At 34.9% G+C, this 20,928-nt stretch overlaps 2 protein-coding genes across 5 annotated transcripts; both read left to right on the top strand.

The window, feature by feature from the left end:
* The first annotated feature begins 3,865 nt into the window (after positions 1–3,865).
* LOC145591299 (regulator of nonsense transcripts UPF2-like) lies at positions 3,866–16,051 on the top strand. 4 transcript variants are annotated; one of them, XM_081647718.1, is made up of 17 exons: positions 3,866–3,984; positions 4,272–4,367; positions 4,693–4,780; positions 5,402–5,604; positions 6,397–6,741; positions 7,349–7,453; positions 8,255–8,382; positions 8,707–8,880; positions 9,076–9,157; positions 9,865–10,215; positions 10,328–10,525; positions 10,642–10,743; positions 12,090–12,341; positions 12,429–12,647; positions 13,248–13,418; positions 14,029–14,214; positions 14,523–16,051. In XM_081647718.1, exons 2-17 carry the CDS (start codon positions 4,293–4,295, stop codon positions 15,474–15,476), a joined length of 3,633 nt encoding a protein of 1,210 aa, XP_081503844.1. In that variant the 5' UTR covers positions 3,866–3,984; positions 4,272–4,292; the 3' UTR covers positions 15,477–16,051. The 4 variants fall into 4 exon arrangements, with proteins under 4 accessions (XP_081503844.1, XP_081503846.1, XP_081503843.1 ...); XM_081647720.1 differs by having other exon boundaries at positions 3,976–4,007; XM_081647717.1 differs by lacking the exon at positions 3,866–3,984 and adding an exon at positions 4,014–4,199.
* A 478-nt stretch (positions 16,052–16,529) lies between these two features.
* LOC145591298 (uncharacterized) lies at positions 16,530–20,844 on the top strand. The gene is made up of 9 exons (XM_081647716.1): positions 16,530–16,690; positions 17,449–17,574; positions 18,204–18,294; positions 18,406–18,465; positions 19,112–19,174; positions 19,285–19,488; positions 19,579–19,687; positions 19,811–20,028; positions 20,436–20,844. The coding sequence occupies exons 2-9, from the start codon at positions 17,459–17,461 to the stop codon at positions 20,526–20,528; spliced, it is 954 nt and encodes a 317-aa protein (XP_081503842.1). The 5' UTR covers positions 16,530–16,690; positions 17,449–17,458; the 3' UTR covers positions 20,529–20,844.
* Positions 20,845–20,928: the final 84 nt, after the last annotated feature.

The following is a 20,928-nucleotide window of genomic DNA, read 5'->3' as shown; positions in this document are numbered from 1 at the left end:
TAAGTGTTTCCATTTCTATTAGTTTGATTTGAGCTACAAGTAACAAATACCGTTTCCAAAGGGTAACAAAATCCCCCAAATTGTTACCCTTATCCAACTAGTGGAAACAAAATGTGTTTCCCTCCTCAATCATAAACTCCTCAATTTGTTTCCATTCCATAAAGATACCAAACATATATTAAAGGTAACGTGTATCATTACCCTTTCCCTTATATAAATCCTTTCCATTCCGTTTATGGAATTTATACCAAACGCCCCCTTAAAGTACACAAGGATAGGTAAAGAGAATCAATCATAAGATAACCTAGATTCGAAAGGGAATGTCTAATCACTTGAGCTATCCCTCGCTTTTAGGGCTGTCAAACGAGTTGTGTTTGTGTCGGGTTCGTTTTCATGTAGATGTTAAACGGGTTGAAAAACCTTTGACCCAAACCTAACTCGTTCGTTCATTAAACGGGTTGAAAACCCTTGACCCAAACCTAACCCTCTTATTAAACGGGTTACCTGAGTAACTTTTTACCCATATAGTATGTAATAAACTAGTTAATATTCAATTCAAAAATAAAAAAGACATACATTATTAATTCATTAAAGATACTACAACAGTTTAAATTTTGTAGTTTTAGCAAAAAATACCACAAGGGTATAAAGCTAATAGTTTTAACAATACAACCATACATAAGTATTGTCTCAAATTAACTGCCAAATTAAATTTTAATTACAAAAGATAAAAACTATAATTTTTTCGCCAAATCAACTGCCAAAAAATTACCAAAATGTATAAATAATGTCAACGTAATTTACAAAAGTACAACTTTTGAATAAAAAAATTCAGTTTGTTTTACTACTTAATCAATAGATTAAGCGAATCGGGTTTGGGTTGATGGGTTGTCGTTCAACCCATTTATATAATCAGGTTGTGTGTGTCGGTTTCGGGTTGACCCGTTTAATTTTGTGTCGTGTTCGTGTCTACCCAATTATATAAACGGGTCGAGAATTTTTTACCCAAAGCCGTTTATTTCGTGTTGGGTTATCGTGTCGTGTCAGCTTTTGATAGCAATATTCACGTTGATAACTACCATTTTGGAGTCATGCCATAATGCATTTAGTGACTGAGACTTGAGAGAGTTTGCATGTGTAGAACTTTCAACTTGATTTTCAAATTTAACTAGTAATTATCTCGTGTGAATGCACAGATTAATTTTTTTTGCTAAAATGATTATTATAACGAGTTGTTTGATTGTACATTGACATTTCTCTTTTATTGGAACTAGGGGAGCCTACGCGCGCGTCATAATTAGTTTAAATGATCAAGTTGTAATAGCTTGTCATGACACCCAAAATTTATTGGCTAAGCTTATGAACGCATATACTAAGAAATAAATCGTTGACAATCATAGCCTTACATAGATACGGAAATGTAACACTTAAAAATATATATACACTATTCATATTTTAGTTGTAATCTTTTTTGTGTTGTAATATGGGTTTTGTTGCGAGGTATAATATATATCCTCCGTCACTTTTAGTTGCAACACTTGAAAATATATATACACTATTCACATTTTTATGACTGATCTTTATTTTTATTGACTTTTTTTGTTGGGCAAAATAGTCATGTGGGATCTTATTAGATTCATCACTATATATATGTTTTAAATATTTAATCTTTAGATTTTTTACACGTCTATAATCAGAGATACGGAAGATCAAAATTATGCATTGACAAGCGTGAAAGTTAAAATGTTGCAACTAAAAGTTAACGGAGAAAGTTTCAAAAGAAAAATGTCTAATTAGGTGATGAGGTAAGTAAAACACAGAGGGAGTGATTTCGACGGGTTCGTGTGCGTGAATGTTTTTTGTTTTGTTTTTTTTTAATTTAATTTAAAAAAATAGTAACAAAGTGGATTTTATCCATCAGCAGGCGCTTTAATGGAGGACTCATTCGCTTCAATGGAGGAGAGAACGAGAGTAGGGAAGTAAAGGAGGAAGGAGAGAGAAAAAGGGGGTTTAAAAGAGAGGAAAAGGTTGGAAGGGAAAGCAGACTAAAGAAGAGAAACAAGTATGAGAATCATAAAGGCCATAAACACACTTAATAAGTTAATATGACATAAGTGGGTATATTAGTAAATAAATATTTTTAGGGGTAAAAAAGGCATCACACTATTCATAAGAGTTCTTTTGAACTTTTTACAAGGTAGAGATTAAGTCAAAATAAGTGTATGCTTTAAAAAATTATACTACATAGTAATAAAATAATAAAAGATTAGTAGTAAAAATAATAAATTTTTTTCATATTTTGAATTTTTCATATTTCCACGCAAAAAGATATATGAAGTGATAATTAATACTTGTATTTTTGTACTTAATTATCTCCTATTATATAATAAATTGATAGAACCAACCAAGAGACACAAATGAATTGTTAATTGTATTTTTGAAAGAAACTAACTACATGTTTGTAAAGAGGATAATCACAAAATATAAGTGTCTTTTTAGTGAACAGCATACAAGAAATGAAGAAATAAATAATTAAAGGGAAAAAAATAAAAAATAAAAAATGTACCAATAAGAGTGGAACACATGGTAGCATATATTGATTGTAAAATTTTCTGTTATTAAATATTAGTATAGATGCACATAATTATTACTACGAGTAGTATATTTTTGTAAATATATATTTCGCCTTTTTCAAAATCAAATTTTATCGATTATCAAGGATGATATTGCAATTGACCAACATTTTTTTATGATCACTATCGAGTATGCCTGAAATTAACTGACTTTTTTTTGGTCTAAAAGCAAGTTCAACCCATTATCACTATCGAGTATGGCTAAGAAATTGACTTTTTTTATTTTTATTTATTTTTATTTTTTTATATTTAAAAGCAAATTCAACCCAAATAATAACTACAATAGATGGGTTAATGAATGAGAACCTGAGATTGAGACGGTTCACCCATCCATCATAAATTCGTCAAAAAATCATTCACGACGACGTTTTGCTAAGCTTAGACATAATTATTTTTATTCATTTTTGATTAGGGGTGTTCAAAAATCGGTGCGAACTGAAAAAATGACCCGGATCGACCTCAGACCGGACCAGACCGTATTAACCGGTCCGATCTATGGGTCTAGAAATTTATTTTTTCGGTATTTGGTCCAGTCCGATCCAAAACCCCATAAAAATTGGTCCTGGACCGAACCGATTTTTTCCTTAAATTTATGCATAAAATCTTAGATAATGGTTAAGATTATTCTTAATAACCTTTGAAAACTTTAATTATATGAGTTTTTTTTGTACTTAAGATACAAAAAAAGATGCTACAATAGAATTTTTCCTATACTTTATTTTTAGTTTTCCATAATATTATAAAAAATTTAGCGTTTTTTAAATAAAATTCTAAAATTGGCCCAAAGTGGTCTGGTCCGGGTTTTGGACCGAATTTTTCGGTCCGGTCCGGATTCGGTCTTAGCTTAATCGGTCAGGTGTTTGATTCTTTAAATTAAAAATTTCGGTCTTCAATCTGGTCCGGTCTGGTCTAAGACCGATGAGCAACCCTTTTTTTTTTTTTTTTTTTTTGTCAAAAGATACAATTAAAGAAAAACAGAATTACAATCTAAACGAACTAAGACATGAATACAAAAACCTACACATACTAAGAACTATTACCAGAAGATCGAAGATAACAAAATACTGAAAAAGATCGTGCAGCAAACCAGAAGCTGCAGAGCCCGAACAACCCAAAAGACCAAACCACATCCAAACTATATCGAGCATGCATTGACCTTTATTTGGGTCTAAAGACGAGTTCGACCCGTGATCACTAGACCACTCCGTAAGAGTTTATGAATGATAAAACCGAGAGGTCGAGACTGAGGCGGTTCACCAATTCACCCATCCACCATCAATTCGTCAAACATCATTCACGACGACGTTTTGCTAAAATTCAAGCACTTGACCTTTGTATAGTTTTAAACTGTGTAAAGACCTCTCTCTTCTCTGAGTAATAATGTCTTCCTTTATTTCGAACATTTTTCCCTTTATTTGATGCAATTTAGGGTTTCAGTTTTCCCCAATTTACACACCTGAATGCAAAATTAACATCTTAATTTTGTCGAATCCTTTTTCTGTTACCGCTATTCATTTATTCGATACCAAATTCTGTTGGTTCCACTAATTTTGCAGTTTTAATTCGGTAAATTTCTCTATCCCCTTTTTATTTAGGGTTTATGTTTGTTTAATTTTTCTCATATTTTTTTTTTTTCAGTGCCTCGTTTACACAGATAATATGACGGAAAAAATGGATCAACAATCACAACAGGAATGCCATTCTTCTGGTGAACATGACAAACATGATGAGGAGGTATTTTTTTTTGAAAAATTTCTTATTTTTTTGGGAACTGTAGTTCAAAATTTGATATTCACTAAACTTTTTAATTGTATTTTTTGTTTGATATATATCAATGCCATATACTTGCAAATCTAATCCATTTGTAATTTTCTTATTTTGAGTTTTGGGTGTGATTGGATTTATGGAAAATAGGCTATAAGATGCGGTTTGTTTGATTGTGTTTGATATTTTAGTATGTAGCTTATATGGTACCATGAGTTTTCCTGTGTGCAATATTTGTGGAAAGATTATTTGTTTAGTGCTCCTGAAAAAAACAAATTATCCCCTTGGGATGCAGGAAGCCGTTGCCCGTGTTGAAGAGTTAAAGAAATCGGTAGAGGCAAAATTGGCTCTTCGGCAAAGTAACTTGAAGCCTGAAAGACCTGGTTAGTGAACGAGAACTTTTTGGTTTCGCCTTTGCTCTTTATGAAATTGTTCTCTTGTTGATTGAATGACTGCAGACACTTGCCAATCGAATAGAAAATTGTAATTTGGTGTTTGGGAAATGATGGTGGATAGGCAATTGAGGGGATATGTTCCTGGGATTTAGGTCATTTGATGGAGATAATCCTGGGATTTTTGTGGGGAAGTTGAGCTCTAGGTGCTGTACTCTTATGACTTTATGAGATACGAAGAATGTTTTATCTATTATTTTTGGAGGAGAATTGGATTTGTGCCCAGCTGTTCATTACGTAGAAGGCTGAAATGCAAAGGCCTAAATTTTTGATCTAAGGCCCATAAATTCTGTAAATTGAACTTATTCGGGAACTCCATTTAGTGATCATTATTATTATTATTATCATTGAAACTATGACAGCTTTTTAACACACTTCATAATAGTTCAGTTGGCTTATTTTTTTTCGATTGGAGGAGTTAATTTTTTTTATCTAATGAGTAGGCCATGAATATGTTTGTATATTGAATTAATGAAACTTGAAAGCATGTGTCCTGTTTGGTATTGTTGGTATCTTCTTGTGACTATTGATTTTGTTTCCTGTTGCTTTTAGATCCTGCTTTTTTGAGGACGCTGGATTCTAGCATCAAACGTAACACTGCAGTTATTAAAAAGCTTAAACAGATAAGTGATGATCAACGTGAAGGGTTGATGGAGGACTTGCGAGGTGTCAACCTTAGTAAATTTGTGACCGAGGCAGTGGCAGCTATATGTGATGCAAAGCTAAAAACTTCAGACATTCAGGCTGCTGTTCAGGTAGCATAGTTTGTGGAGTTGAACTGAGTCTTTGCCCTGAATATTGTTATTGTCCTATTTTGTTTTTTTGTACATTATCAGTAGGCTGTCGTTAGTATGAATTATCTGTTGGCGAACTGCTATGTGATTGGATTAATGTGGTCAGCTCTTTTGAGTTTTGATATTTTACTTCTTTGTTATCTGTCTAATGAATCATATATTCGATTCTTGGACTAGTTTCCATGTCGATGTTTATACAGGAATTCTGTACTGCTAATCATACAAATTCTAATTTTCTGACCTCAGGCTTCCGTACCAGTGTTACCTAATACGCTAAACTCCTTGTGTTTTGCGTATTATGAAAAGCGTATTATAGTCAATTTTGAGCTATTTTTGGCCCATTTTGAGCGAATTGCGTATTATGAAAAACGTATGAGATAACACTGTTCCTTACACACAATTAGTAGGAGTACTGAGTTACTTAGGGAAGATAATACCTTTCTCGTAGCGCCTTTCCTCGTCTTTTATGGAAAGAAGTTATTTTCTTTGCAACTTTTTTGGGCTTCCTGTCCAGTAAGTTGTGTTCATCTTGTCATATGGTTGAGGTTGTTCTATTATTATTTTTTTTTATGGCTGAATAGAACTATTTTTGATACCTCTATAGTATTAGAGTCTATACCCCACGCCTCGTTTTAGTCCTGGTGGAAGGATGAAGAATGAAAAAGAAGAAATATGCTGAGGGAGGGGCTTTTAAGTAGATCTTCATGTTCATTTGTTTGATATGAGACATCTGAAATGGTCAACATTTGACAGATTTGTTCTTTGCTGCATCAAAGATACCTGGATTTCTCATCAAGCCTGACCCAGGGGTTATCAAAAGTGTTTTTTTCTGGGAAAGGAACAGAAGACCTGGAAACGGATAAAAATTCAAAAGCCATGAAGAAGCGCAGCTCTTTGAAGCTTCTTTTGGAATTGTTCTTTGTTGGTGTCATAGAAGACAGTAGCGTTTTTGTTAACATCATTAAAGATCTCACAAGCTTGGAACACCTGAAGGACCGAGATGCTACTCAGACTAATCTGTCTTTGCTTGCTACATTTGCACGACAAGGAAGAGTTTTCCTGGCCCTTCCACTATCCGGACCAGAAGCCAGTGAAGAGGTAATTTTGTCAATGGGACTTCAAAATTCATAAAACTGCTGCTTACATGTCTCTTATGCTGTTGAGTTAGTTTCCCTAAATGTGGAGTACATTTTAGCTAGCTTGGAAAAGTGGTAAATGTTGACCTAGCAAGATAAGGTAGTGTGCAATCGTAAACTTAAAAGAGCTAAGGCAATGCTGAATTATCATCTTTCAAATGTATTAATTTTTGTTTATGTTCCCTGTGTCAGCGTTTATGCAAATACTCCGTTGTTTGTGTCAAGAACTTTTTTTCTAGTTCTGTGAATTACTTCATTGAAGTACTGCTGGAAATTCTAATTCATTTGTATAGTTAATTGGAGTGAGCATTAATTGACCTCCTTAATTCATTTCGTTATGAATTTCTGATGCATTGATGTTCATGTCACCCTTGGTCCTTACGTCAACTCTTTTTTGGTCTTCCACCCCACTTGTTCTTTTACTAACCCCCACTCCAGAAAGAAAAATGGAAAAAGAGGGCTATGTATTTTTGCTGTTTAGATTATCATAACGATAATAACATTTTTGGATTTCAAGTGTTATTAATCCTGTGGTGCATTTTTTTCTGAACACTTGTATCTTGTAACAGTTTTTCAAAGGCCTAAATGTCACTGCTGATCAGAAGAAAATATTCAAGAAGGCATTTCATGGGTATTATGATGCTGTTGCTGAAGTTCTGCATACTGAGCATGCTGTAAGTCTCCATACCTGTCCACCCCATCTATTTTATCTGTTTTCCATTCAGCTTCACTATTATGTGTCTTTTTCATAGTATTTGGGCTGAGGTTGCATTGTTCGTGCAAAATTTTTTGGATGCTGTATCTATTGTGTGCTTTATCATAGGCTTATTCTCATTTTTTATTTGGGGTACTGAGAAGCTAGAGGGCATATCAGTATAGCGCTATCATATTATGCTTTGAAGCGCATATTGTACTCCGCTACTTCCTCTATTCTGCATATAGTGTTCTATATGACCTTTTCCAACTCAAAGTGGGGTTAGATTCTTGTAAAATATGGCGATTTCAGATGCTCTTATCTTATGTCAAGATTTTCTTATAGAGTTTTGAAATACTATTTTAAGTTAAAAACTTTTTGCATAAGTTAGGAGAATTTCTTCGTTATAGTTCTTCCTTTAAGGCCACAAAATGTCAACTTGATAAGTGGGAATGTTTACAAGGGAGTAAGAAAGTAGCATTTCCTCTTTTACTCCCTATCCTTCTCTTCATTTACTTTTTTGAGTACTTTGCTTTTGGTGTTAGCTTCATGTGCTTATTTCTCTCATCAATTTTACTTTCCATTTTCCATGCTGATAATTGTTAAGTTTGCTGTGTGCTGCTAAAACTTTTCACTTCATAGGTAATGTTTCAATATATTTTCTTTCTTTTCATCAGAAGTTGTTTGGGCAGTTTGTCACACCTTAATTCCCTTTGATTGTTAATTACCCTCCACCCCACCTGGGAACTTCTGTTGATTCTTGATTGAATCCTCTCTTCAGTCTCTTCGCCAGATGGAGCATGAGAATGCAAAAATTTTGAATGCAAAAGGGGAGCTTAGTGATGATAATGCATCTTTATACGAGAAGCTGCGAAAATCTTATGACCATTTGTATCGGGGTGTATCATCGTAAGTTTCTCACCATTTTATTGCTGTATTTACTCCCTCTGTCCAATAACAAGTTATTGACAAATGGCATGTAAGTTAATGAGAGAAATTAGAGAGTAAAAAAGAGTGTGAGGCCCAAGAACATGTAAAGTGGAAAATTTTGCTAAAAGATGAATGTGTACTTTAATGCGGGTTATCTTTCAGACGTTCAGTAGATGTAAACTTTTCTATGGGATGGAGAGATTATATCTTGATTGTTATTATTATTATTATTATTATTATTATTATTATTTTTCATTGAAGTGTTTTATTCAGATTACAGTTTTTGTTCTTTGGTCTTGTCAGTCTAGCTGAAGCCCTTGATATGCAACCTCCAGTGATGCCTGAGGATGGTCATACTACGAGGGTAACTAGTGGGGATGATTCTTCTTCTTCTGCTGGAAAGGAATCTTCTGCTGCTGAAGCTGTGTGGGATGATGAAGATACTAGAGCTTTCTATGAGTGTTTGCCTGATCTTAGGTTTGATTTTTATTATCTTTTTCTGCATTTGAACTAGCTGATTTAGCTGTCTGTTTGTGGGCATTCTCATTCCGTTGGGAACACCCTAAAGAAACAGGGGTGTAAAAATAGAGTTAGGAAGTTGATGGTCTTTTTAGCTAGTGCTTTTGATTAGAAGACAATCATTGAATGATTGTTTTTTTAATTTGTTTCCAGAGCATTTGTTCCTGCAGTTTTATTGGGGGAAGCTGATTCCAAATCCAGTGAGCAACACGCAAAGGCGCAAGACCAGTCATCTGTAAGTGATTCTGTTATTAGTAATGCATAATCCTTGATTGTTGATTCGATTATCAGATGTAAGTGATTCTGTAATCTTAGCTAATGTGATTTGATTTCTAATTTGTGCTATTGTCCAAACAAGTCTTTAACCCTCAACTTGACTTCTACTGTTGATTTTGCGTTAATCAGGCGATAGACTAATATCATTGTTGTGAATTATGTGAGGGAGCTAGATCCCGTAATACAACACTCTTGGATTTTCTTGATAGAGTATAAGACTAAAAAAGGTCTGCTATAATCTATATTGTCATTTATTTTTTACTGATATGAAATGATGATTTTTGAAAATGTACTGATTAGATATTAAAAGTTAATTGACTAGTCGCGTCACTCTTTTTGGTTGATGAAAACATCTCATAAGTCAGGGAGTTTAGGTGATGGAGTTTTTTTAGGAATAGTGATCCTCTTGTTTTGTTCTCTTCACTGTTGTTGATGTTTTTAGGGGTTTGCTAAGAGTTAATGGGTGAGGGATAAGGAAAGTAGAATCCAAAAGTCTTTTTTAGTCATGGGTAAGTAGGAAGTTTGGTTATCATCTCATAGGGTCTTAAACTAGTCCAGCTTTGATGATACTTGTTAATGTGTCTATGAACACAAGAATCTATGCATTTTTTGATTTCTGCATTTAATTTTAATGTCCATTTAATAACTTGATTGTTTTATAATCAGGATGCTGCCTCAGAACCTGATCAGTGTCACATAGCCATTGAGGATAATGTTGAACCCTCTGTAGATTCTCCAACATTGCAGGATGGTAAAACAAATGAGAAAGGAAAGGATAAAGAAGGGATGGGAAAAGATAAAGAGGAGAAAGGGAAGGATAAAGAAGTGAAGGGAAAAGATAAAGAGGAGAAAGAGAAGAGTAAAGAAGTTGACAAAGAGAGAGGAAAAGAAAAAGATGCAGATAAGAAAGGAGATAAAGAAAAGGAAAAACACAAAGGACTTGACGGTACCAACTTGGAAACTTTGCTACAGCGGCTTCCAGGTTCTGTCAGCCGTGACCTTATTGATCAGTTAACTGTATGTATTGCGCTGCTTTGAAGATTGATGAAGTTTATCGTTTTTCAACTTTTATTTTACATCTTAGATGGCCTCTTAATAAAAAGATATGCTTTGATGGTTCCTTTTTCAGGTAGAATTTTGCTATTTGAACTCAAAGAGTAATCGGAAAAAGCTTGTGAGGGCACTGTTCAATGTCCCCAGAACCTCCTTAGAGTTGCTTCCATATTACTCGCGAATGGTTGCCACATTGTCTACTTGTATGAAGGATATTTCTTCAATGCTCCTTCAGATGTTGGAAGAGGAGTTCAATTACTTGATTAATAAGAAGGTTATTCTCGAGTTTCTACATGTATTTAGTGGCATGGTTAGCTTGTGTTTTTTCCCCCTTCCTGTCTTCTTTGTACTGAAAGTTAAAATTCTCTTATTTTACCTTACCTACTCCAGGATCAAATGAACATTGAAACAAAGATCAGGAATATCCGATTCATTGGGGAACTGTGCAAATTTAAAATAGCACCAGCTGCACTTGTATTTAGCTGCTTAAAGGTAATTTTGTGGTATATAAATATTTTTTTAGCTTGAGGTTGTTTGTTAGGTGGTATATAGTAACTGTGATTGCAGTCTATTATTGTTATGTCCAGCTTGAGGTTGTTTGTTAGGTGGTATATAGTAACTGTGATTTCAGTCTATTATTGTAATGTTTCTTTCTTGTTAGAGCTGAGGATTATTGTCTATACAGCTTAACAGTAATGCAAAAGTCTCTGGCACTGAGCTACAAGCTCTGAATTACAAGTATATGAGTAACTATGGATTTATTATCACCTTTAGCTATTAGGGTTACTATCCAGATCTGTAGGGTTGTACAGCGCAGTTCATAAATTTGAATTTTTTATAACTCATGTATTTGCAAAATTGGAGACTGATCATTCACAATGGAAATTGGACAAAGAGTGAATCCATCTTAGGTGATCTTTGGTTTTTGTTTGGCTTTATTGTTTTTGGTGTATTAGTTGCAATAGTGATGTTAATCAGCTAGTAGCATAATATTATGACTTATAATTGAGTTTTATCCTTATTAGATGGCTTTTGTCTTAATTTATTCTTAATAGATGTCTTTTGTATAAATATTCCGAACATTTATCATTCATTATAATGATAATGATAACAACTGTTGGTCTATGGTATTAATTCGATCTTTGATTCATTTTTTCCGGATCCCGCAGTCTACTGCTAGGTATACTTTCATTGGAAGTAGGATCTTGATCCTGAATTTTTGACAACCTTGGTAGTTAGTATACATGCATCTCAGGTCTATCACATTGTTTAGATATCAATCATAGAGGGAAAGAGAGGGAAAGGGAGGGATGAAAGGAGCTTAAATTTACCTTTCAAGTCGAAGGATTTGGTTTATTTAGAGGGGAAGGATTATAGGACTTTGAATCTTTTTAATTCACTTCCTTTCCCTTCTTCATGTCATATCTAAAAAGGAGAATATTACTCTTTTTCTCTTCTTCTGAATTTTCTTATCTAAACAGACTCAAATTTATAGCTCCATATGTTATTTCAATTTTATTTAAAAACATTCAGGCCTACCGAGGGATGTGTTGGTCTTTTGACCCATTGGATGGGTGAGAGGGTGTTCTGGGTCATGACCTCTTTTGACATTAGGGTTGTGTATGATATGTATTTTCAAATGTTAGGGTTCTGAACGCAACTTTGTAAAACCTCAGGGTGTGGAACTGATACATATTTGCTATTGTAGTTTGTAAATCTTGAGCAATGGATAAGTTATATTTTCTGATTGAGTGTAGATTCTGCAAATGATATCTATGTAGAGCATATGTTGTTTTCTGTTTTTACTTATGATAATATGGCATTTGTTGTTGATCCAGTCTTGCTTGGATGAATTTACCCATCATAATATAGATGTGGCTTGCAATCTTCTGGAGACTTGTGGGCGGTTCTTGTATCGATCCCCTGAAACCACAATGCGCATGGCCAACATGTTGGAGATTCTTATGCGGCTGAAAAATGTGAAGAATCTGGACCCTCGTCATAGCACTCTTGTTGAAAATGCATATTATTTATGCAAACCTCCAGAGAGATCTGCCAGAATCACTAAAGTTCGCCCTCCCTTGCATCAGGTTTGATCTATATTCGGTTATTTTTTACTTATGTTTTTGCCGTTGTTAATGGTCTTGGTATTAAAACATACTTTATGTTATCTGCAGTATATTAGAAAAATGCTCTTCTCAGATCTTGACAAGTCTTCCATTGAGCATGTGCTTAGACAACTTCGGAAATTGCCATGGAGTGAATGTGAGCCATATCTACTGAAATGCTTTTTGAAGGTTCATCGCGGAAAATATGGACAAATTCACCTTATTGCATCACTGACCGCTGGACTTAGTCGCTACCATGATGATTTTGCCGTTGCTGTTGTTGATGAGGTAGGGTTTTTTTTAGTGATTAATTTCTAGGCTAGCACTTGGCATAATCTTCATAATTTCTTCTGCAGTATCCAATTTTCATATTTTTCCTTGTCTTTTTTTTCTGCTATTTGTGTTGAACCTATGAAAACTTATACTTTGTAGTTCTTATTACTATATATATATATATATATATATATATATATATATATATATATATATATATATATATGGTGGGGGGGGGGGGGGTGGGGAGGGTAAATATGGTTAAGATTTAATGATTAATATACTACTGTACAAGATGCTAATACTGTTGTGTTGAGTAAAGCTAAATGGGTAATTGTAGGCCACCGTTCATGTAATACTTCATATAAGTTTTTACCTAGCATGAGTGTCCTTTTTCTGTGTTAGTTACGGAAGGAATCAATTCGTTGACCTGCATAACAGTTTGGAGTTTTTTATAGTTGCGAATTGTGGCTCCTCTTTTCCCTCCCATTTTATTTCAGTATTTTGCCTCTTTTTTTTCTTTACTGGGCAGCAAACTTTGTTGGTTGAATCTTAAAGAGATATTATCCATGTATCCTCTAGTGAGTTGTGTGATGTTTGCTACTTGGATTTCAGGTTTTGGAGGAAATTAGATTGGGATTAGAGTTGAATGACTTTACTATGCAGCAGCGACGACTTGCACACATGCGTTTCTTAGGGGAGCTATATAACTATGAGCATGTGGACTCGTCTGTTATCTTTGAGACACTATACTTGATTCTTGTTTTTGGCCATGGTACTGCTGAGGTATTAAAGTATTAAACTGTACTTCTCCTTGAGGTCGCTCTTCTTTTATGAAATACAATGCTTCATGATACTGACGAGAGTGATTATAGTACGTATAGCTGTTCAAGTATGTTTGATGTTTTCCTTTTTTACTTATTAGGCCTTGGTTCACATCAATATTTTCCCATCGTAGATTCATAGGCCACACGGTCATGTTTTAATCAATTTTTTTTGACATGGTCAAGTATATTTTCTGCCTTCCTTTTTCTTAACGAGCCTTGGTCCACGGCAATGTTGTCCCATTGTGACTTGAGGCGACGTGATCATCTTTTAAACAGAGTATAGACATGTCAGACTGGCTATAGGTCTTGCCAAAATCACTCTCCATCTTCTGTAATGAAAAATTACAAGATGATTGGAGATACATGTCATGATTACTGAGCCGTGTTTTGAATTCTATATGAGCAATTTGAATTTTTCATCCACAAAATGCCATAGATGACATACCCTAGACCTTCAGATATGCATTTTTTGAATACGGAGTCTCTTTTCTTTTCTGTTTTTTTTTTTTTTTTTTTTCTTCTCCTAGTACAACTTTCATTCCTAATTGGATTTTTTTTCCTCATATCAGCAAGATGTTCTTGACCCCCCTGAGGATTGTTTCCGTATTAGGATGGTTATTACACTTCTTGAGACTTGTGGACATTACTTTGATCGAGGTTCATCCAGAAGGAAACTTGATCGATTTTTGATACATTTCCAGAGATATAGTCTGAGTAAGGGTGTTCTGCCACTTGATATTGAGTTTGACTTGCAGGTTTGTCTCTCACTTTGCTGTCTGTATGAAATTTTGGTAAATATATTTTTAAACTGTTTGTTTTTTCAAAATATGAGGTCATGAACATGAATATGATGACTTTATCATTTATTTGTTAAAGCTGTTTAAAAGCTTCAAAACTACATAGTAGTGGTCTTGTTTAAGCCATGATTGATTCTCCTCTTTTTGGTTATGGCTAGATTGGAAGAAGAATTCTTTTTTGCATAAGTGGTCACATATACTTTGTACTCCGTATATGTTTAGGTTTCATTTATTTTCATTTTTGGTTAAAAATTTGCATTTCACAGGATCTCTTTGCTGATCTGCGACCCAATATGTCTCGATTTACCTCTGTTGAAGAAGTAAATGCTGCCCTTGCAGAACTGGAGGAGCATGAAGGTAAGGCCAGTAGTGAAAGGCATTCGGAGAATGAGAAGCGCTCAAACAGTATTTCTCGAAACAATCTTGTAAATGGTCAAGGCCTTGCAAATGGTGTCGATGAAAATGGTGGGGGACATGAGGATATAATTGGGGATAGTGAATCGGATTCAGGCAGTGGCTCAATTGGTGATGGGGGTCATGATGGCGATGATGACTTGGATGATGAGAATCATGATGCAGGTAGTGAGATAGACGATGATGATGATGATGTCGGTCCTGCTTCTGATGAAGATGGTGAAATTCACGTCAGACAGAAGGCACCCACTCGGGATCCAAAGGAAGAGTCTGAGTTTGATCGGGAGCTCAAAGCTCTTATGCAGGAGAGTTTGGAATCTCGTAAGCTGGAGCTGCGGTCCCGCCCAACGCTTGACATGATGATACCAATGAGCATTTTAGAGAGTTCTTCTAAGGATCATCATGGAAGAGGGCTTGAAGGAGAAAGTGGGGAGGATACATTGGAGGAAGAGAATGGCGGAAACCGAGAGGTCCGTGTAAAAGTTCTTGTGAAGCGAGGGCACAAACAACAAACCAAACAAATGTCCATCCCTCAAGATTGTTCCCTTGTGAGGAGCACAAAGCAGAAAGAAGCCGCCGAGCTCGAGGAGAAGCAGGACATAAAGAGATTGGTTTTGGAGTACAATGACAGAGAAGAGGAGGAACTTAATGGGGTTGGTAACCAGATAATGGGCTGGACACAATCTGGGATTGGCCGAATACCTAGTCGTGGTGCTTGGGATGGAAGTGGTGGGAGAGGTTCTGGATCACGTCATCGGTACCACCATCATTCAGGTGGTGGACATTTCTATAGTCGAAGGAGATGAGGAACAATTTAATGTCATATTTAGAATTTTGGATACCGAGTGAAACTGGGGTCCGATTATTCTTGATTTCTTCCTCAGAGATACTTCATACTGAGTCTGGGGGTCAGCATAAGGTTGCACTAGCTTGAGATGATTTATGGCAGTATCTGCAGATAGATGCCAATGCCGGAATGCAAAGGATTGAGGAGTATCACAACACGGGCTCTGATTACCATGGAAGTCAGTCGTTCTGTGGGATGTTGCGTGACATAATCTAGGATACCAACAGGCATGAGATTGAAGATAGTATGTGTGATTATAACTATAGCTCAAGGGAGTTTCATGTCCAAAATGCGAAGTTTTCATTTGTATTTAGGTTGAAACTAATGTAAATTCTCCATAAAAGATTAACTGCCAATGTAAATAGTTGGCCGCTGGATGGAATGCAAAATGGTTTTCACTAATATAGGGTTAAAAAGACTTGTTTTTATTTTGATGACCAAAATGGTTGGGATATGATGACCAAAATAGTTGGGATACTAATAGTTGGCCTATGAATGTAAATTCTCCATACAAGATTAACCCAAGTTCTCATGTTTGACAGTGTTAAAAAGACTTGTTTTTATTTCGAGCCTACTAATTACCTTGGCGAACATGTACTCTGTACTGTAGTTTATTCACATATAGGTTTGTACTTGTCTTTTGAGTTAGATGGCAATGGACCATAAATCATAATACAAAGTAAAAAGGATATGATCGTTAATAATTCAAAATTTAATTCTTAAGTATTTTTTCATAGCAAGTCATTAATACACCCAAAAAAGTACACATGTCATGAAAATATACAAAAACAATAGCACGCATGCCACACACCTACACAAGTCATATTGAGCGCCAGGGCAATTTTCTTAGTACGTTCAACTAGTTGTGCCTTGAGCATGGTAGATTTAAGGCTATTTGTCTACTTGTTTGCCTTAATTATACGGTATAATAATTATACATTCGTATTAAAATAATTAAAAAAAAAAAAGGAGAAAAAGATAGGGTAGAATTGTAAAAAATACAGGATGAGAGAGGCAACAGAAGAAAACAAAGATACAAATTAGAAAGGGAACTTGAGGTCAGAAGACTCTTTCTCTCTCTCTCTCTAATCAGCTTTCATTGTGATTTGCACGACTGATCTCATTGATTTCCACATCCTTTCGCCAAATTCATTGCCAATTCGATTCAATTAGGTACGATTATCAATTTCAATCATCTTTCACTTACCAATTTCTTCTCCTTTGTCTAAATTAGGGTTTATTTCTGAATTATCTACGTGCTATTTGTTATTTTGGAGCTTCAATCATTCAATTAGGGTTTTGATACATTTAACTTCGTCTTCTGATTTCGTGCGTTAGTGCTTTGATCACTATTTCGGAAATTTGTTGCAATTATTGTTAATTTTCTTAAGGATTTTCAGCTTGATTCGATTTTGTACCCTGATTTGATCGATTCGATGATTATAATGTGACTGTTGATTAATTCAAGCAGTTTAGATCATGTTGATTGATGTTAATTCATACTTGTTATTGTCTAATTTTGATAATGTTGCTTATTTGGTGAAAATTTAACGATCAGATGTAATTCTGTAACGAAATCTGAACTAATTTTGAGTGAGGTTTCGAGTATAGTTATCTATATGGTAATGGTAGTAATAGTTTTGAATGCGATTTTCAACCATTTTGATTCGACTAGGTTTCTGTCAATAATAGGTAAAATGCTTCGATTAGTTATGTGTTTCTTCGGAAGATCAAGTGATATGCCATTGTGGCTTCTGTTATGAATTCATGGTAGTTAAATACTATGATTTGTTGAACTTCTATGTTAGGCTCAATTAGAAGTTTTTGACTATTTATACACTGTTGTGAGTGTTGTCAAATCTGTAGTTTGAACTTTTTGCAAGTTTGAAAATGCTTTTGAGGCTGATTAGGGTCCGTTACATTGATCGCAGAGTGGCAAAGATGAAGAAGTATGGGCGGACACTGCTTACAATTACGGTCATCATATCCCAACTGTGCTCTGTCTTGACGTTGGAAACAACAGGCCCTGCATTCATGTGGTCTCCTCATATCAACATGTATGGATATGTTATGTACTCATAGTTGATGTTTATTTTTTGAAGATTGGAACGTCCCATATTGAAATACTAGTGCTATGCTTTGTTTGTGTGATGCTGTGTCTTACTTTAGTCGCGAATTATAATCGTGTTTCTGAAAATGAATGACTTTGCCAGAGCAATTTTGTGTGACATTTTGCCCTTTTTTTTTTTTTTTTTTTTTAAGCATATGTTTAAAATTTTGACATGAAGAGAATTTATGTTGTCTTTTGAAGAACCACACCTGCTCAAGGGATGAAAATGCATCTTGATTTGAGTGTTGTGAGTATATTGAAGAATTTTGTCTTATAAAACTTTTCCCACCTTTCTGATTTTTTGGTTTTCTAATTTTTATCAAATAAAATTTTCTGAATGCTAATTTTTTTTTTGGTGCTTGCTTTTGAACCATTGGACTTGCTTTATTGTGTAAGCCATTTTTTCAGGATTTTTTTTTTGTTTTTGTTTTTGGGCAGTTGTTGATTATAATCATTTTCAATAATAATTTTCGAATTACCTCTTGCAACGAACAGGGGATTGATATGCGTTTTTGTTTTGTAATAGTTGCTGTTTTCCCTATTCTTATATTGTGTTGTATTTATGCATTCAAATAGGGAGTTGACTGAAAAGGTGAACTATCAAACACTTTCCTCAAGAGATTTAGCAAGGTCTGTCATGTCCGCGGGTGGCTGGTCAAACATACTGGTATTTCTTTTGCTGTAGGCACTTTGTAGTGATATAATTATTTCCCTCATGAAACCATCGTCACTTGTTCTTGGAGTTGTTTGGATTCTTATGTTGGTTTTGTTGCTGCAGTGCGAGGGCCAACAATCTCATCAACAAGTGGACATTGCCGTAGTATTTGTTGGAAAAGAGGTATTGGGTTTGTTCTAATTGCTTTATTATTGATCTATTTTTCTGACAGCTGCCTGATTTTACACATAGGAACTGCTTCCCTAGTCCTTACATCTGTTGTTTGCCATGGCTTTGACATCAAAACTAACCATATAAGCACAGAATGTTATTACCCACACGGCTGAGGCAAAAAAATAAACCTTGAAGTATTGGCTGTGGAACTGGGTTTGGTTTCACAAACTTCAGAATATGAGACATTGGCTTAAGTTGAATGTTATTAAAAGGAACTAGTATTATCACTCCTTTGAGCTTGGTGAGTAAATAAGAAATTAAGAATTAGATTCATGTCATTGCCTAGTAAGCATGATATAAATTCTTGCATCAGATTTGAGGTGTACAAATTTAGGTATGATTCTGTTGTCTGGAACCATAGCCTTTGTCATTCGGGAAATTAAAAAAAAAAAAAAAAAAAAAAAAAAAAAAAAAAAAAAAAAAACAGAGAAATACTATTTTTTTGGGCTTAGGCAGATAATGTTTCTTACTTTCTTGTTTATAGGTTTTTAATGTGTTCGCGTTGCAATCATCTAGTCCCCACTACCCCAATCTGTATTTAACTGGTGTAATTTATGTTTAAATGTCGCTGATTATAATGTCCTTCAATCTGTAGTTGGAATCATCAGGTATAACTGGAAACAGTTTGAATGATGCTTCGCTTGTGGGTTTGCTCAAGGTAATATTTAAATTTAATTTATTAAAGTAAATCTTGACATCATATTAGAATCGTTGTGATATTCCATTTCTTATGGTAATTCATTTTTCTTTTTATTATGTATAAAATAGGACTCCTTCACACAGTCCAATTTCTCAATGGCGTATCCTTATGTGTCATCAATGGTAAAGGAGGAGACCTTTGAAAATTCTTTGATTGAAGAGTTTGAAGAATCTTGTGGCCATAAAATGAGAGTTGGCAATGTTATTGTCACTGATTCTTGCTTGGTAGAGGACAAAGGATATTCCAAACTTGCAGACATGCATGCGGTGGAGGTAGGTTAATCTTTCTAATCTGCTACATTGGCACTTGGTAGTATTACTTCAATTCTGTTATAACGTATTCCCAACTTGATCAATTTGCAGGAGTATCTGGCAACAATGGAGAAAGGAACCAAGGAACAAACTGATTTGCTTGTGGTTTGTCGTGGAGGCTTCAGCTCATTGAAAAATCTTGACAAGCTGCATTCTGAAGGTATTCTTTGAAATAATATGCTTTATTTATTTATATATATAAATATAATTTTATTCTTGTATGGTTACCTGAGCATTCTAAATTTTCTCCATCTGGAAGGTCTAAAGTGTATCAACATTTCAGGTCAATATTTTTCGGAGTTGATTAGTTCATTGGACCATTCTGGAGCAAAGTACACCGTCCTTTATGTTTCTGATCCATATAACCCCATTCAGTATCCATCCAGCCATCAAATAGGAAGGTTGCTTGCTGAGTCTCCTGGAAATGCTTCTTTGAATTCTACCGTTTTCTGTGACGGGGTTTGCCAAATTAAAAAGACCCTTCTAGAGGCAGTTTTTGTTGTAAGTCTTCTTCACCAGTTTTGCTTGATGAAACTATGATTTGTGTTCACTTGCTCCTGCTTTACCTCTACCACCTTTTGTCTTTTATGTATGTGTCTCCTAATTCACCACTTGTGACTGCTCTTTTATTATATCAACAATGATAAGAAAAATGATTAGATGTCCATGAAACTTGGACACTTCCTAGCTTAACAGGGAAAGCTGTGTAAGACTTAAGATAGCCAGCGCTATGAATTCTCAAGTGGTGAATTATGAAGTGATTGCTATACTTCTGGACAAACTAAATCTAAGATTCGAGGGAGAGGTCAAGAGAATACTTGTACTAGTCATACCTGAAGATTCAACTGACTTGCTTTCTTGTGCTAAATCTTTGTTTGCTGATAAAAAAAATTTCCTCTTAATTTCAGGCTATAGTCCTGCTTATAATATTAATCTCGGGCCTCTGCTGTATGATGGGCATTGATACTCCTTCAAGGTTTGAGGTTCCTCAAGAGTCTTGATAAATTGTTCGCATGAACAACCCCTTTTGTAGCATAGCAGCATTCGTACTAGGATGTCGATTCCCAGGGTGTTCAAAGATTTCAAACAAAGAGGAAGGTCGGCTTTGCGAGTTGAAAGTTGAAATTTCTGCTATTTTGTGTATCATTATTAACTATGGCCAGAGAGAGAGATGGCCTTTGTAAAATTTATTCATCTACTTATTCACATTTTCTTGCTTTGTGCTCGGTGATGGTGTATTTTCTTCAATTTGTTATACTCGGCTTTTAATAAAAGCTTTTAGCAAGTCCATAAATAAAGTGGGTTCTTCTCTGGAAATTGTACTCCGTTTATCAGCTTGCAATTTTGGTTACGAGTAAACTTCAAGCAGAAACATGAATGAAGGTGAATAGAGTAGACTGG

Source organism: Chenopodium album, chromosome 18 (assembly GCF_948465745.1).
Source record: "Chenopodium album chromosome 18, dcCheAlbu1.1, whole genome shotgun sequence".
In the NCBI taxonomy this organism is placed as follows: domain Eukaryota; kingdom Viridiplantae; phylum Streptophyta; class Magnoliopsida; order Caryophyllales; family Amaranthaceae; genus Chenopodium; species Chenopodium album.
The sequence above is the reverse complement of the archived record's forward strand: the minus strand, read 5'-3'. Positions and strand labels throughout refer to the sequence as shown.

What these genes read in the sequence shown, in the direction of transcription:
- LOC145591298 (XM_081647716.1), top strand. Translation starts at nt 17,459, where the DNA reads ATGAAGAAGTATGGGCGGACACTGCTTACAATTACGGTCATCATATCC. An exon ending in TGGTCTCCTCATATCAACAT is followed by an intron (nt 17,575 to 18,203) that starts GTATGGATATGT and finishes GCATTCAAATAG; the next exon opens with GGAGTTGACTGAAAAGGTGA. An exon ending in GTGGCTGGTCAAACATACTG is followed by an intron (nt 18,295 to 18,405) that starts GTATTTCTTTTG and finishes TTGTTGCTGCAG; the next exon opens with TGCGAGGGCCAACAATCTCA.
- LOC145591299 (XM_081647718.1), top strand. Translation starts at nt 4,293, where the DNA reads ATGACGGAAAAAATGGATCAACAATCACAACAGGAATGCCATTCTTCT. An exon ending in TTGTATCGGGGTGTATCATC is followed by an intron (nt 8,383 to 8,706) that starts GTAAGTTTCTCA and finishes TGGTCTTGTCAG; the next exon opens with TCTAGCTGAAGCCCTTGATA. An exon ending in TTCGCCCTCCCTTGCATCAG is followed by an intron (nt 12,342 to 12,428) that starts GTTTGATCTATA and finishes TGTTATCTGCAG; the next exon opens with TATATTAGAAAAATGCTCTT.